At 50.3% G+C, this 13264-nt stretch overlaps 1 protein-coding gene across 1 annotated transcript in view; it reads right to left on the bottom strand.

Moving 5' to 3' along the window:
* Window positions 1-13264, bottom strand: part of HSPD1 (heat shock protein family D (Hsp60) member 1) — a 189155-nt gene that overhangs the window by 100020 nt on the left and 75871 nt on the right. The window contains exon 7 of the mRNA XM_085648746.1: window positions 10942-11110. Coding sequence (XP_085504872.1) covers window positions 10942-11110 — 169 coding nt within the window. The remainder of the gene's footprint in view (window positions 1-10941; window positions 11111-13264) is intronic.

Below are 13264 nucleotides of genomic sequence, written 5' to 3'. Positions count from 1 at the left end.
ATATTCTTTTAAAATCGTACCATTTCTGCAAACGAAATTACTTACCTGCTTTTGATAAGGACCCCAGTCCTGGGTCTAGGCACCCAGTCCTGGATTACTAAAGTAACGATAAAGTACTCTACCTGCAATTTGAATTTCTTGCCATAGAGATCCATTGAATGTTTTCTGTGAAATATTTTCTAAGTGCTAACTTTTGAAATAGCTAAATATTATTTAAAAATCATTACAGTTATTAAGTCGACTTTCATCACTTGATTCTGAATACTGACCCCAGGCTGGTTCTAGGATCCAGACCTGGAATTCCAAAAGTAATCTGAAAAGTACTTTATTACAAATAACCTGAATTTACCATTGAGCTCAATGCATTGTTATGTTTAGGAAATAGGATTGTTTATTGCAACCAACTGTGACTGTTTACACAAATTTATTGCTTGAAACAAAAGTATTTATATTCAACCTCTCATTCTGAGAAAGTATATTTTTACCCCCTTTGTGGTTCTAAAAATAAAACAAGCATATATTTTATATATACAAATCATTGGCCTAGAGTTCAGTTATTGAGTGTGTGAAACCATTTGCTGACTGAGTGTGTACAATAAATGCTTTACACTGTCCTCTGGTACTGCCTTACTGCTCGACCAAGCTACCACTTTTGAGAGTAAGGTCATACCTAACTTTGACCTCTATCAGCCTCTGGGGGACTGTGGACTCTGTACACCCTGTACCTATTAGGGAACAGTATATACAGAGCCACTTTCTCACAGGTGTCTATGGTGGCACGGAGGTATTGTTTTACGTGGGACGGTTGCAGATGGGACTTTGCGTGGTTTACTGTGCAGCCCAGTTCGTGAAGTAGTTGGATAGTGGCATGAGTGTGTTGTACACACTGGTTGTATGAGCTGGCTTTTATGAGCCAGTCGTCTAGGTATGGGAAAACGTGGATGTGTTGTCTTCGCAGGTGTGCTGCCACTACCACTAGGCACTTGGTAAACACCCATGGTGCTGTGGTGACTCCGAATGGGAGTACTTTGAATTGAGTGTTGACCGTCCACTGTGGAAATGGTCTGAGTGTATGTAGTGGTTTAGGGGTCTGAGGTCTAGGATGGGCCTTAGAGTGTCGTCCCTTTTCGGTATGAGGAAAATATAGGGAGTAAACTCCCATGTTTTGTTGGTGGGCAAGAAGGAGTAGTTTCTTTTCTGTAACTCCAGTTCTGTAGTAGGGGTATCTCTGTTATAGTCATAATCTAGTGAATAGTCCCGCCCATGTGCGTGGACCCCGGAGCAATAAAAAATAATCTCTAAAAGGTGACAAATCATGCAGACCTGCATACACCTTTAAGAGAGAATTTAATTTAAAGACAGATAATGCAGCCTATACCCACAGGCTACACTGTCCAGTACTTCAACTAGAATTCCACCAATATCCACAAACAGCACTGCCTGTCTAGTTTTTCTCCACATAGGAAAAAACCCTGCCTCTACCAGCAAAAGCCTCTGGAATGATAGAGAGGAAGGAGTGGACAGACAAGCCCCATAGGCTGCCATTATGTGGCTTGGAACAGGATACTGTGCCTTTAAGAAAACTTTCCAGTTTTCCAGAACTTTCCCCAGTATCCCAGAATGCCCAGCAGGTCCCATTTACTTTCAGTTCTTTTTGAAGGCGTAGCACGCCAGACCTGTAGCATTCTACATATGAATAAGTATCTCTCCACCGGGGAGGAGGGCGGGCGCTTATGACTATAACAGAGATACCCCTACTACAGAACTGGAGTTACAGAAAAGAAACTACTCCTTCTGTAGTAGGGGATCTCTGTGTATAGTCATAATCTAGTGAATAGAATGGCAAGCCCATCCCCACACAACAAAAGCGGTGGAGAACACACAAGACACTACCACTACTGTGCGAACAAATTTTGCAGCGAAGCCTGCCCAACCTGAGCATCTGCCCTGGCATCCGTGTCCAGACAGTAATGCGCAGCAAAGGTATGGACCGACTTCCAAGTGGCCGCCTTACAGATTTCCGCAATCGGAACATTACGCAGCAAAGCCGTCGTGGCAGCTTTGCCCCTGGTGGAATGAGCCTTAGGTTTACCCCCTAAGGTCTTATTAGCCTTTTGATAACACAACTATATGCAGGACACAACCCACCGAGAGATGGACTGCTTAGAGGTCGCAAGACCAGTCCTGACTGAGCCATAATTAACAAACAATTGGTCAGACCTACGAATATCCTTGGTCTTATCCAGATGAAATTTCAACACCCTTCGAACATCCAGGGAATGGAGAGCCCTTTCCGCTGGTGAAGAGGGATTCTGAAAGAACGTAGGTAAAGTTATGGTCTGATTGACATGAAAGTCAGAGATAACCTTAGGAAGGAACTTAGGGTGAGTACGCATCACAACCTTAGCAGCATGAAACACAGTATAAGGTTCTTGACAACATAATGCCTGAAGTTCACTCACCCTGCGGGCCGATGTAATGGCCACTAGGAACGCCGCCTTCCAGGATAGGTGCTGCAATGAAGCCTTGTGAATAGGTTCAAAAGGCTCCCTCATCAGTCTGGACAGCACCACATTCAAGTCCCAAGAAGGCGAGGGAAGTCTGACAGGAGGAAACACCTTCTTCAAGCCTTCCAAAAAATCCTTGACCACAGGAATCTGAAAGAAGGACGTCTGTGAAGGGCACTTCCTGTAAGCAGTCAAAGCAGCCAGATGAACCTTAATGGAATGGAAATTAAGGCCAGACTGCGCCAGATGCAAAAGGTATGGAAGGATGACATCTTCCTTACATGTTGTCGGATCAAAGTTCTTGGACTTACACCAGATACAGAACCTCTTCCACTTGTAAGCATAGGATGTCCTAGTGGAAGGTCGCTTAGACTCCTTCAGAATGTCCATACAATCGTCTGGTAGATTCAGATGACCATATTGCACTATTTCAGGAGCCATGTCGCCAAACTCAAAGACGAGAGGTTGGGGTGCACCATCCGCCCCCCGAACTTCGTGAGAAGGTCCGGCCTGCACGGCAATCGCATGTGAGGAAGGAGAGACCGGTGAAGAAGGTCCGTGAACCACCACTGCCTGGGCCACTCCGGGGCGATCAGGATCATCCGCGCCCTGGACTGGGACAGCTTGATGAGCACCGCCGGAATCAGGGGAATGGGTGGAAAAGCGTACAGAAAGCTGTTCGACCAATCGATCCATAGCGCATTCCCCAGCGTCCCCCGCTGGTAGTACCTGGATGCGAAGTCTCGGCATTTGCTGTTTTCGGCGGTGGCGAACAGATCTACGTCTGGAGTCCCCCACCTTGCGAAGACTTCTCCTAGTACTTCGTCGTTTATGACCCATTTGTGGTTTTCCTGAATCACCCTGCTCAAGGCGTCCGCCTGAGCATTCTGCACCCCTGGCAGATGCGCGGCCGTAATCGTCAGTCCTCGGGCCAGCAGCCAGCGCCAGATCGCCTGCGCCTCCTGCGACAGAGTGCGCGATCTCGACCCCCCCTGCTTGTTGAGGTAATACATCGTGGTTGTATTGTCCGTCTGTATCAGCAGCGAGTTGGTCTGGAAGGACGGAAGGAAAGCCTTCAGTGCCAGGAAGACAGCTCTGAGTTCCAGGAAATTGATGTGGTACGTCGATTCCAAAGGAGACCACTTCCCTTGAATCTGCAGGTCCTCGGAATGCGCACCCCAGCCCTGGAGAGAAGCATCCGTCACCACATTCGTCATGGGAATGTCCTTGTGGAAGGGAACCCCCTTGAGGAGGTTTTCCGCCGAACACCACCACTTCAGAGACTGACGAGCATGTAGAGACCGTCGGATCTTGTCGTCCCAAGAGCCTGTCCTCTGATCCCACTGATCCTCCAAGCACTCCTGCAGTGGTCGCATGTGTAGACGTGCGTGCGGAGTGAGGAAGATACAGGAGGCCATCGATCCCAGTAGAGACGACACCTTCCTCACAGTCGTCGATGGAGCAGTCCTGAGCCTTCCGACGGAGTGATAACCGTCTCTCCTCCGAAGGAGACACGCTTGCTGACCGCGTATCTATGGAGGCCCCCAGGTACTGTATGCACTGTACCGGAGACGGGACCGATTTGGACATGTTGACGTGTAACCCCAGCTTGTTCAAGAGCTCGCACGTCCATCGGAGGTGTTCTTGCGCTTCCTCGAAGGATGATGCCTTGATCAGCCAATCGTCCAGATACGGGTAGACAAACACCTTGTTCCTCCGCAGGTGTGCCGCCACCACCGCCATGCACTTCGAAAAGGTCCTGGGAGCAGACTTTAGCCCGAATGGCAGTTCTGTGTATTGATAGTGATTGGCGCCGACTTGGAATCGCAGGAACTTCCTGTGCTTCCGTGCTATGGGCACATGGAAGTACGCATCCTGTAGATCTATGGCACAGAGCCAGTCTCCCCGTTGCAGCTGAGGGTAAATCTGGTGCAACGATAGCATGCGAAACTTCTCTCTGCGAATCCACTTGTTTGCTTGTCGCAAATCCAGAATGGCCCTGAACTCGTTCTTGTCCTTCTTGCGAACGAGGAAGAACCGAGAGTACAGACCTCTTCCCCTTTGAGACAAAGGTACTTCTTCTACCGCCTTTTTTCTCAACAAGATGTCCGCCTCCGCCTGGAGCTCCCTCAGCTGGAAGCGAGAGCTGACCGGCGGAATCGCTGGAGGCGGGCTGATAAACCGAAGACTGTATCCATTGCAAACAATATTCAGCACCCACTTGTCCTGAGTAATTTTTCTCCACTCTGCCGGAAAAAATTGAATGCTTCCCCCCCACTGGAGTGGGTAACGGTTGAGGGGGAAGTAACAGCTCAGGGCCGAGACCCGGCCGGGCCCTTGTTTGTGGTAGTAGCCTGCTGGCCTCCTCTACCCCTCTGGCGCTTCTGGAAGGGCTTGCGGAACTGCTGCTGTTGTGGCTGCTGCTGTCCCGAGCCCTGCCCACGCCCTCGGCCCGACGACCCGAACCTCCTCTGGAACGGTCGTTTCTTTTTCTCGGCCTTCTCTAACCCGACGGCCGTCAGGGTTTCCGCCTCAGCCTTCATGCGGGCCATCTCATCGTCCGCATGCTTCCCGAACAGGGTTTCCCCCGAGAAGGGCAGGTTGGCCACTCTTTGCTGCGCCTCCGGCTTGAGGGACGTCAGGCGCAACCAGGAATGGCGCCGCTGGTGGACGCCATGACAGTAGGCGTGGGCGGCCAATAGCGATACATCCGCCGCTGCGCTGATAGTTTGGTTAGAAACCAGCATGCCTTCGCGCACCGTCTCCAAGAAGTCCTCCTTCTTGTCTCGTGGCAGGAGGTCCGCATATTGCTGCAGGGATTCCCACAGGGCCCAGTCGTAACGGCCCAACAACGCCCCTGCACTCGCCGCCTTCATCGTGGTGGCGGCGGTACCACACACCTTCCTGCCCGCAGAGTCCAGCCAGCGGCTTTCCTTGTCCGGTGGAACCGTGGAGGCCGGGGCGGTCGCATGTTTTCTCGCCGCCGTCACGATAACCGAATCCGGCTTCGGGTCCACTCTCAAAAAGGACGGATCCGACTCCGGGGCCCTATACTTCTTCATGAGCCTGGACGGAGCGGCCTTCGCCGTTGCGGGAGTGAGGAACAGTTCCAAGGCTGGTTCCACCAGTCCAGGCACGAGAGGCAGGAGGGGGCGAGACAAGTGTCTTTTATGAAGCGTCTCAAATATCACGGACGTCGTGGGTGTTGGAACCGTCACCGTGATATTCAGCTTCGCAGCCCCTCGCAACAGCACCTCCTGGAACGAGACCAAGTCGTCCACCGGCGACACCCTAGTCCCCGGGGAGTCCGACAGCGTCGGGGAAAGGTCCCTGTCCGAGGAGCGCGACCTGGACCTATACCTCCTGCGGCGTCGTCTTGAGTCTGACGAGGATCGCCCTCGGCTCCGCGATCGTCGCCTCCTGTGAGAGCGGGAGCGCGATCTCTTCGGCTTAGGCCTGTCCGCCGGTCTCGCTGGTCCAGGCGACCGTGGGCGTCGTGGCTTCGGGGTCCCCTGCGGCGGAGTCGGGTACCGTGGAAGGGAAACCGACCTCGGGGGAACCGGCGGCGGTCCCGCAGGAGTGCGTGGCAGCAACAGAGGCTGGGGTGGCGGAGACAGCGTCCGCGGCGGCGGTGGTGGAGACGTTGGTGGAGGAGGTGGCGGCGGTGGAGGAGGCGGTGGCAGAGGTGGGAGAGGAGGAGTCGACGGAGGCATCCGAGGCGGGGTATACACCACCGAGTACACCGATCCCGGCGACTCTCTCTTCCTCGACGTCGATCTTCTCCTCGACGTCGACCTGTGCCTAGACGTCGACCTGTGCCTCGACGGCGATCTTCTCGGCGGCGACCTCTTCCTCGACGGCGACCTCCGCCTCGACGGCGACCTCCGCCTCGACGGCGACCTCCGCCTCGACGGCGACCTCCGCCTCGACGGCGACCTCCGCCTCGACGGCGACCTCCGCCTCGACGGCGACCTCCGCCTCGACGGCGACCTCCGCCTCGACGGCGACCTCCGCCTCGACGGCGATCTCCTCTTCATCGACGGCGAGCTGCGATCCCTCGACGCCGAACGCCGACGCCGGGTCTTCACTCGACGCCGACCGCTGGACGAAGCCGACGACGGCGGCCTATTCAGGTCCCTCGACGGCGATAGTCGACGCTGCTTCTCCCCAGAGCCCTGGGGAGACGGCGAACAGACGGTGGTCATCCTCCTCGACGTCGCCGTCGACGCCCTCGACGTCGACGGGGAGCGGGATCGCTGACTGGTCTTCCTGCCCCTGGGGAGCCCCCCAGAGGCCTCAGTATGGGCCAAATCAGCCCCTCCAGACCCACCTGGTGCCTTCAGTCTTCACTCCTCCAGAGCTTGAAGCCTGCTCTTCATCCTGTCCCTCAGGGTCCTGGCTGAAAACGAGTGGCAGATGGTACAGCTTTCAGGCACGTGGGACTGGGGAAGGCAAGCTATGCACACCTCGTGTGGGTCAGTTTTAGCCTTCTTTCGACCACATTCCGGGCACTTGTCGAACAAGCCAGGCATGTTGACAGTACCAGCTACTAAACACAAGAAAAAATGACAAAAATTGCCAAAATCTCAATGAAACCCTTGCAAAAGGGAGAGCTCAATGCTCCAGGGTCCTGCTAGCAGGAGCCGGAAAAAAGAACTGAAAGTAAATGGGACCTGCTGGGCATTCTGGGATACTGGGGAAAGTTCTGGAAAACTGGAAAGTTTTCTTAAAGGCACAGTATCCTGTTCCAAGCCACATAATGGCAGCCTATGGGGCTTGTCTGTCCACTCCTTCCTCTCTATCATTCCAGAGGCTTTTGCTGGTAGAGGCAGGGTTTTTTCCTATGTGGAGAAAAACTAGACAGGCAGTGCTGTTTGTGGATATTGGTGGAATTCTAGTTGAAGTACTGGACAGTGTAGCCTGTGGGTATAGGCTGCATTATCTGTCTTTAAATTAAATTCTCTCTTAAAGGTGTATGCAGGTCTGCATGATTTGTCACCTTTTAGAGATTTTTTATTGCTCCGGGGTCCACGCACATGGGCGGGACTATTCACTAGATTATGACTATACACAGAGATCCCCTACTACAGAACTGGTTCTATTGCACTCTTTTGTAGGAGGGAGATGACCTCCTGCTTTAGAAGTGACAAGTGTTCCTGTGACATTGGGCGCTGTTTGGGTGGAATGTTTGGTGGGGTAGATTTTAGTTTGAGGCAGTAGCCTGACCGAATTATCTGTGTCACCCATCTGTCTGAGGTGATGGTAGTCCAGACAGGAAGGAAATTGTGGAGTATGCCCCCGACCGGAGTGGGATGGTCTTGGGGGGATAGGACGGAAGTCATTGGGCGGGGGTGGAGGCAGAGCGGGAGGTGTTAGTTTTGCCTCTGCCTTTATTATCGTTACCTCTGTAGCCGCCTCTGGTAACCCCTAGTGAAGGTGGATTGGGTAGGGGCCTTCTAGGAAGTGGAGGCGCTGTCGGAGGAGTAGCCTCTGGAGTGGTTTCTAAAGGAAGAGCGGCTAAAGGTGCGCCTGGGAGCTTGCGACTGCAAGGCTCCCATAGATTTTGCCGTGTCGGTGTCCTTTTTCTTTTTTTCAAGGGCAACGTCGATGTTGGGGCCAAACAGATGTTGCTCGTCAAAGGGGTGGTTGAGGGTGAACTCTGCACCTCTGGTTTGAAACCTGAAATTCGTAGCCAGGCATGCCTACGCAGGAGGACGCTGGTGTTAATTGCCCTAGAGGCGGTGTCAGTTACATCGAGGGCGCAACGAATGGAGGTGTTGGTGATGATTTTGCCCTCCTGGATTAGCTCGTTGGCCCTATTCTTGTATTTGTCAGGGAGGTGTTGCATTATGGCTTCCAGTTCATCATAATTTGCCCTGTAATATCTTACTAAATGCGCTTGGGTGTTTGCAGTGCGCCATATGTTGGCAGCCTGTGATGCAGTTCGCTTGCCAGAGGCGTCCAGGAGTTTGGACTCCTTATCGGGTGGTGGAGCCTTGCCTGATGCTTGGGAGTTTACACGCTTCCTCGCATTGGAGGCTACTAGGGAGTCTAGTGGTGCGGGGCCTCTGATGCAGGTGGGGTCTGTAGGGGCAGCCTTATATTTTTTTATCAAATCGAGGGTTGATGACCCTGGCCCTGACCGGATCTTTAAAGACCTGCGGTGCGTGCTTAATAACCCCTTTAAGCATGGGCAGAATGGAAGTGGCCCTCTGTAGTGTCAAAAGTATCTAGGAGGAAGTCCTCCTCCACGGGGTCTGTATGGAGATAAACTCTGTGGTAGTGTGCAGCCCTATGGAGCAGTTGGTTAAACCCCATTGTGTCTTCAGGGAGGAGGGAGGGGGGAGCGGTCTTGAAGGGTAAAGGTTGTCCTGCGGGACGTTAGGGACGTCTGGGATGTTGTAGTCGTCCCATGGGTCTGGGGAGCCTGTAGGGGTGGGGTCCCCTGTGGGCTGGTTATCCGGCCCGTCCCCTGTGTCGTCGTAGACGACGCGTCATCTTCATCAGGAGAGGGTGTGGGAGAATGATGAGGTGGGGGGGGAGGAGAAGGTGGAGGAGGGGGTGAAGGCAGTCTCAAAGGGGAGGTAGCAAAGTCTCTTCTCTTTGGAGGTGGAACTGGGGCAGGCTTGTCCAGCGGTCTCTTTTTGATGCGGAGCATCAAATGTCCAGTTTTAGGGTCCTTGACAAGTGTTTTTTGTAGTGGATCTGGCCGAAATAGTTCATCAGTAGGGGGGCGATCCTTCGGTGCCGAAGGTGTCAGAGCCGTAGGTTTCTTAGGCTTGGACTCCGCATCGGTTTGTTGTTTTGAACCGTGGGGCTTCGAAATGTCTGTTTCCTCGGTTCCGAGATGACTTTTGGCTTCGAGGTGTGGGTTTCGAGGGCCTTTGGTTTTTTGCTCAGCTCCGGGGATGGTGTCGGTACCGAGGAGCTAGAGCTAGTCTTCGGCACCGAGTGCTTCGGTGTGGAGCTCGGAGCGGAGGAGGCAGTCTTTTTTGGTGCTGGTGCTGAGGAGTGTTTCTCGGCACCGACGGCAGGCTGGCTAGAGCCGCCGGAAGGCTTGATGGGCTTCTTAACTGGGCCCGGAGACGAGGTATGGGAAGCAGTGTCTTTGGTCCTGCCTAGGCCGAAGGCGTGACCGAAGCCTTTTTCGATGTCGTCGAAGGGTGGGGGTCAATGTTAGTACTCACGCCCCTCTGTGCCGGAGTGATATCCGACATCGGATTAGTCCGCTTCGGAGGTGATGACGAGGCCCTCTTCGGTGTGCTGCTCTTCCGGAAGATCGACGCCTTCTCCGAAGATGTCATCGGGGATCTAAGTCGACGAGTGAGCCATTGTTCTCCTCGCTAGTCGGTCCCGAATAGTCTTCTTCGAACTGAAGGATTTGCAAGCCGGACAGTCTCTTGCCTCGTGTTCTGGGGAGAGGCAGAGGTTGCACACCTCATGTAGATCGGTGTGGGGAAACTTCGACCCACATTGAGGAAATTTTTTGAAAGGCGTCCTTTCCATCAGCCCGGACAGGAGGCCAGGTAGGCCCAAAGGCCTTAGTCGACTACCAGAATCGAAGACTTCGAATGATGAGTCGCGTCGAGTGTGGAGATAGCGATCGAAACAATACTGTGACAAGGGAAAGGATTGCGCACCAATCAGAAGAACTGAAACGTTTCGGAACCGGAGCACGAAGAACACATCCGAGCCCGATGGCGGAAAAAAACAATCTGAGGATGGAGCCGAAGCCCATGCGCAATATGATCCAAAGGAGGAGTCACATACCTCGTGACTTCCAAAGACTTTCCAAAAGGAAAAACAACTGCAACATCCGGGCCCAACACCAGATGGCGATCTATGCAGAGTGTGTAATCTGCAGCTCATATGCCTCGAACATAGTATTATTAAAACAGGTTTACTGGATAAACTGTTCCTAGGTCCATGGAGCTGCTAGCATTCAGATACAGGAGTAAATTCAATACAGGTCTTTATTACAGAGATAAGTTACTGAGACTCAAGGTGCAAGGTCTGGAGAAGAGGGTTAAATCAACGCCGTAACCTTGATAAAGAGCACTGGGTAGGTAAATTAGCTCATTTGGCAGTCGATATTACTTTAAAACAAAAGCTGCTTTATTAACTTTAAAAATGATTTTCAGCCATTATTAAAGAAAATAAAAACAAAAATATTAATTTGTTGTCTGTTTAACAAATACATTAGATTAAATGATGGGACTAACCTTTTACCCAACCAGTATAGCTGCTAAATGCATTGACCTGCAAGAATAAAACTACTCCTTGGCTAATATATACAATAGGAGTTGCACAATGATGTCCATCTGCCTCTGGCCACATATAACGGAATTTGTGACTTTTACATGTGCTACACAATAACATTTAAATAAAGGTGTCAAAAAATTGCAAAAAACAACAAAAGACTTTAAGAACTTACCGATTCAACACCAGAGTGCTGAGAGCTTCGCCATCAACATCTTCAGCAATAATGACCAGAGGCTTACGATGAGCATTAGCTATTTCAAGGGCAGGAACAATAGACTGGACACTGGAAATCTTCTTTTCGCTGAGCAACAAAAAGGCATCCTGGAACTCGCATTTTTGACCTAAGAAGAGGTTACATTAAAGAGACTGTTTACACATTTTATTCTTAAGAAGTGCTTACAAAGTTTAGAAATATGAGAAGTCATCATTGTTTTTGTGAGGTGAAAACACTAAAAAAGGTGCTGAAAGCCTGAAGGTATCTCAATAATATTTAGCAGTTGACCAGCAGTTGAGAATTCGCTAATCAAGGATAGCACAGTTGGTGTGTGGACATACCATATTTCAGGCAGACCAGAGATTTTTTTTCATTGGGTAAGCAGCTTCAGTTTAAGTTTTTTTTAACAGCAAAAGCTAGTAGAATGAGGCCCAAAAACACTGGGTCAATGAAACCGGTCACAAACAAATTATCTGATTACGATCACATTTCTATTAAATAATCGAGGCATGTGTGGCACCTACATAGTAAAAAAGACAATTTGGATTAATCTGCCATTTTGTGTTTTTCCAGTCAGATTTCTGCGCCAGGAGGGAAATGGAAATTGGTTTTCCTAACATTGAAAGGTGTTAACATCAGGGAGAAGCAATCACGTTAGTGTTTGAGGTTTTAGCAGGCTGAAGACGTGTACATTGAACCGGTTTACTTAAAGGGGTCTTAAAAGTGAGGAAAGAACATCTAGGCAAGCTAGGGAATGGGTTCCCTCCATTTCTTGCAAAAAGTAAAATGTCGTGTGGGCTTGGATTGTTTTCATTCTGAGAAGTCAGAGGTTTAGTATGGGGTTCCTCAAGGATCTTCTCTAGCCCTCTCTGAATAAAGCCTACGTGCCATTAATGTATTAAACGTCAGGGTGTACAGTTTCATACTTATGCAAATGACACGTGACAGTCAAGCTTTCAAGAGTTAATTCACCATCAAATCTGACAAAAGTTTACTGTTACGGAGTAATATCGATTTGAATACATTCAAATCTACAATTCTGAACAATGCTTAACTGATTGTCATTGAACCAATACTGCAACTCTAATCGGACAGCGGCCTCGTTAAAAACCATGAGTGTTTATCTTGATGACACATTAAATGTAACGGCAGATGGAAACAGTAATAAGCTCTTCATATTTGAGAAAACTGGAATTTTCTGGCACAGGAACATGAGACGACAATAGTCAGATTAATCTTGGGCACAAAACAAGACAAGCGTTAGCAGGAGATTCCCTCTCTTTGAAGGTAGAACAAGCAAACGCTATTCAAAAACTTCCTGCACCGCGCTTTGAAGATCAACAAAGTTGTCAATGAGACGTTTACTACCATACAACAAGGGGAAATTACTGCTATTCCGGATCAAAGCTAAATGTGTGTGCTGGGATAGTACTCTGCATGGCTTTGAGAGGGTGTGCTGATCTGCCATTACATTTTTAGGGCCCCAGTGAGCATGACAATCATGTAATCCCACTAGAGATTCTTCAGTCAACTTTTTAGTATACATCAGGGGAAAACTCAAAATGTAGCCCTCCTTGACAGATTGGTTACTGTCCTCTCTGTGAGGTAATGTGGAGAATATGGGGGCAGCTTGTTTTTTTAGTTGAGCACCTACTTTTTTTTTTACCTGTATCCCCGTTCCATTCAGTCCCATAACTGGAGTCCCTGGACTTCACATCTGGAATATGTATGAAGGATACTTTTAAGTTGTGCAATAGTTTGCCTGCATATACAGACAAGCGAGGCCAGGATTCAAATGGACTCCATGCAGGCATGTTGAACAACATGCCGGTTTCTCCTACCTGAACGGCAACAGCCATTCCAGACAGTATACAATCACTGCCCCCCTCAAAAGCTAGTGTACCTGCTGGCCGGGTAAGGTAGCCAATCTTGTTCTTTTGTTCTAGGCCATGTTTCACCTGTCAGAATGAAACCGACCTCTCTAGATTTTTATTTCTTGTGGCAATCTCCTGACAAGGGTAACTTTCTAGGGGAGAGTATGTGTGGCTTCAGAAACAGCCCAAACATGCCAAAGTGTGGCCAGGACAGGGAGTCTGTGAAATGTGGCCATCAACAGGAGATTATCCTGCAGGTTTGGAGAAGCCACAACTTAGGAAAAATGCAGCCTCTCAAGTTGGCTTTTATGTACCTTCAGTAAACTGGAGTGTACCTTCATAAAACTGGAGTGAAATATTCCAGCTACTGGACACCAGTGGTAAATGGCAGTAATGCCCAGCAGTCT

The sequence above is a fragment of the Triturus cristatus genome, chromosome 3_2 (assembly GCF_964204655.1).
Source record: "Triturus cristatus chromosome 3_2, aTriCri1.1, whole genome shotgun sequence".
In the NCBI taxonomy this organism is placed as follows: Eukaryota; Metazoa; Chordata; class Amphibia; order Caudata; family Salamandridae; genus Triturus; species Triturus cristatus.
The sequence above is the reverse complement of the archived record's forward strand: the minus strand, read 5'-3'. Positions and strand labels throughout refer to the sequence as shown.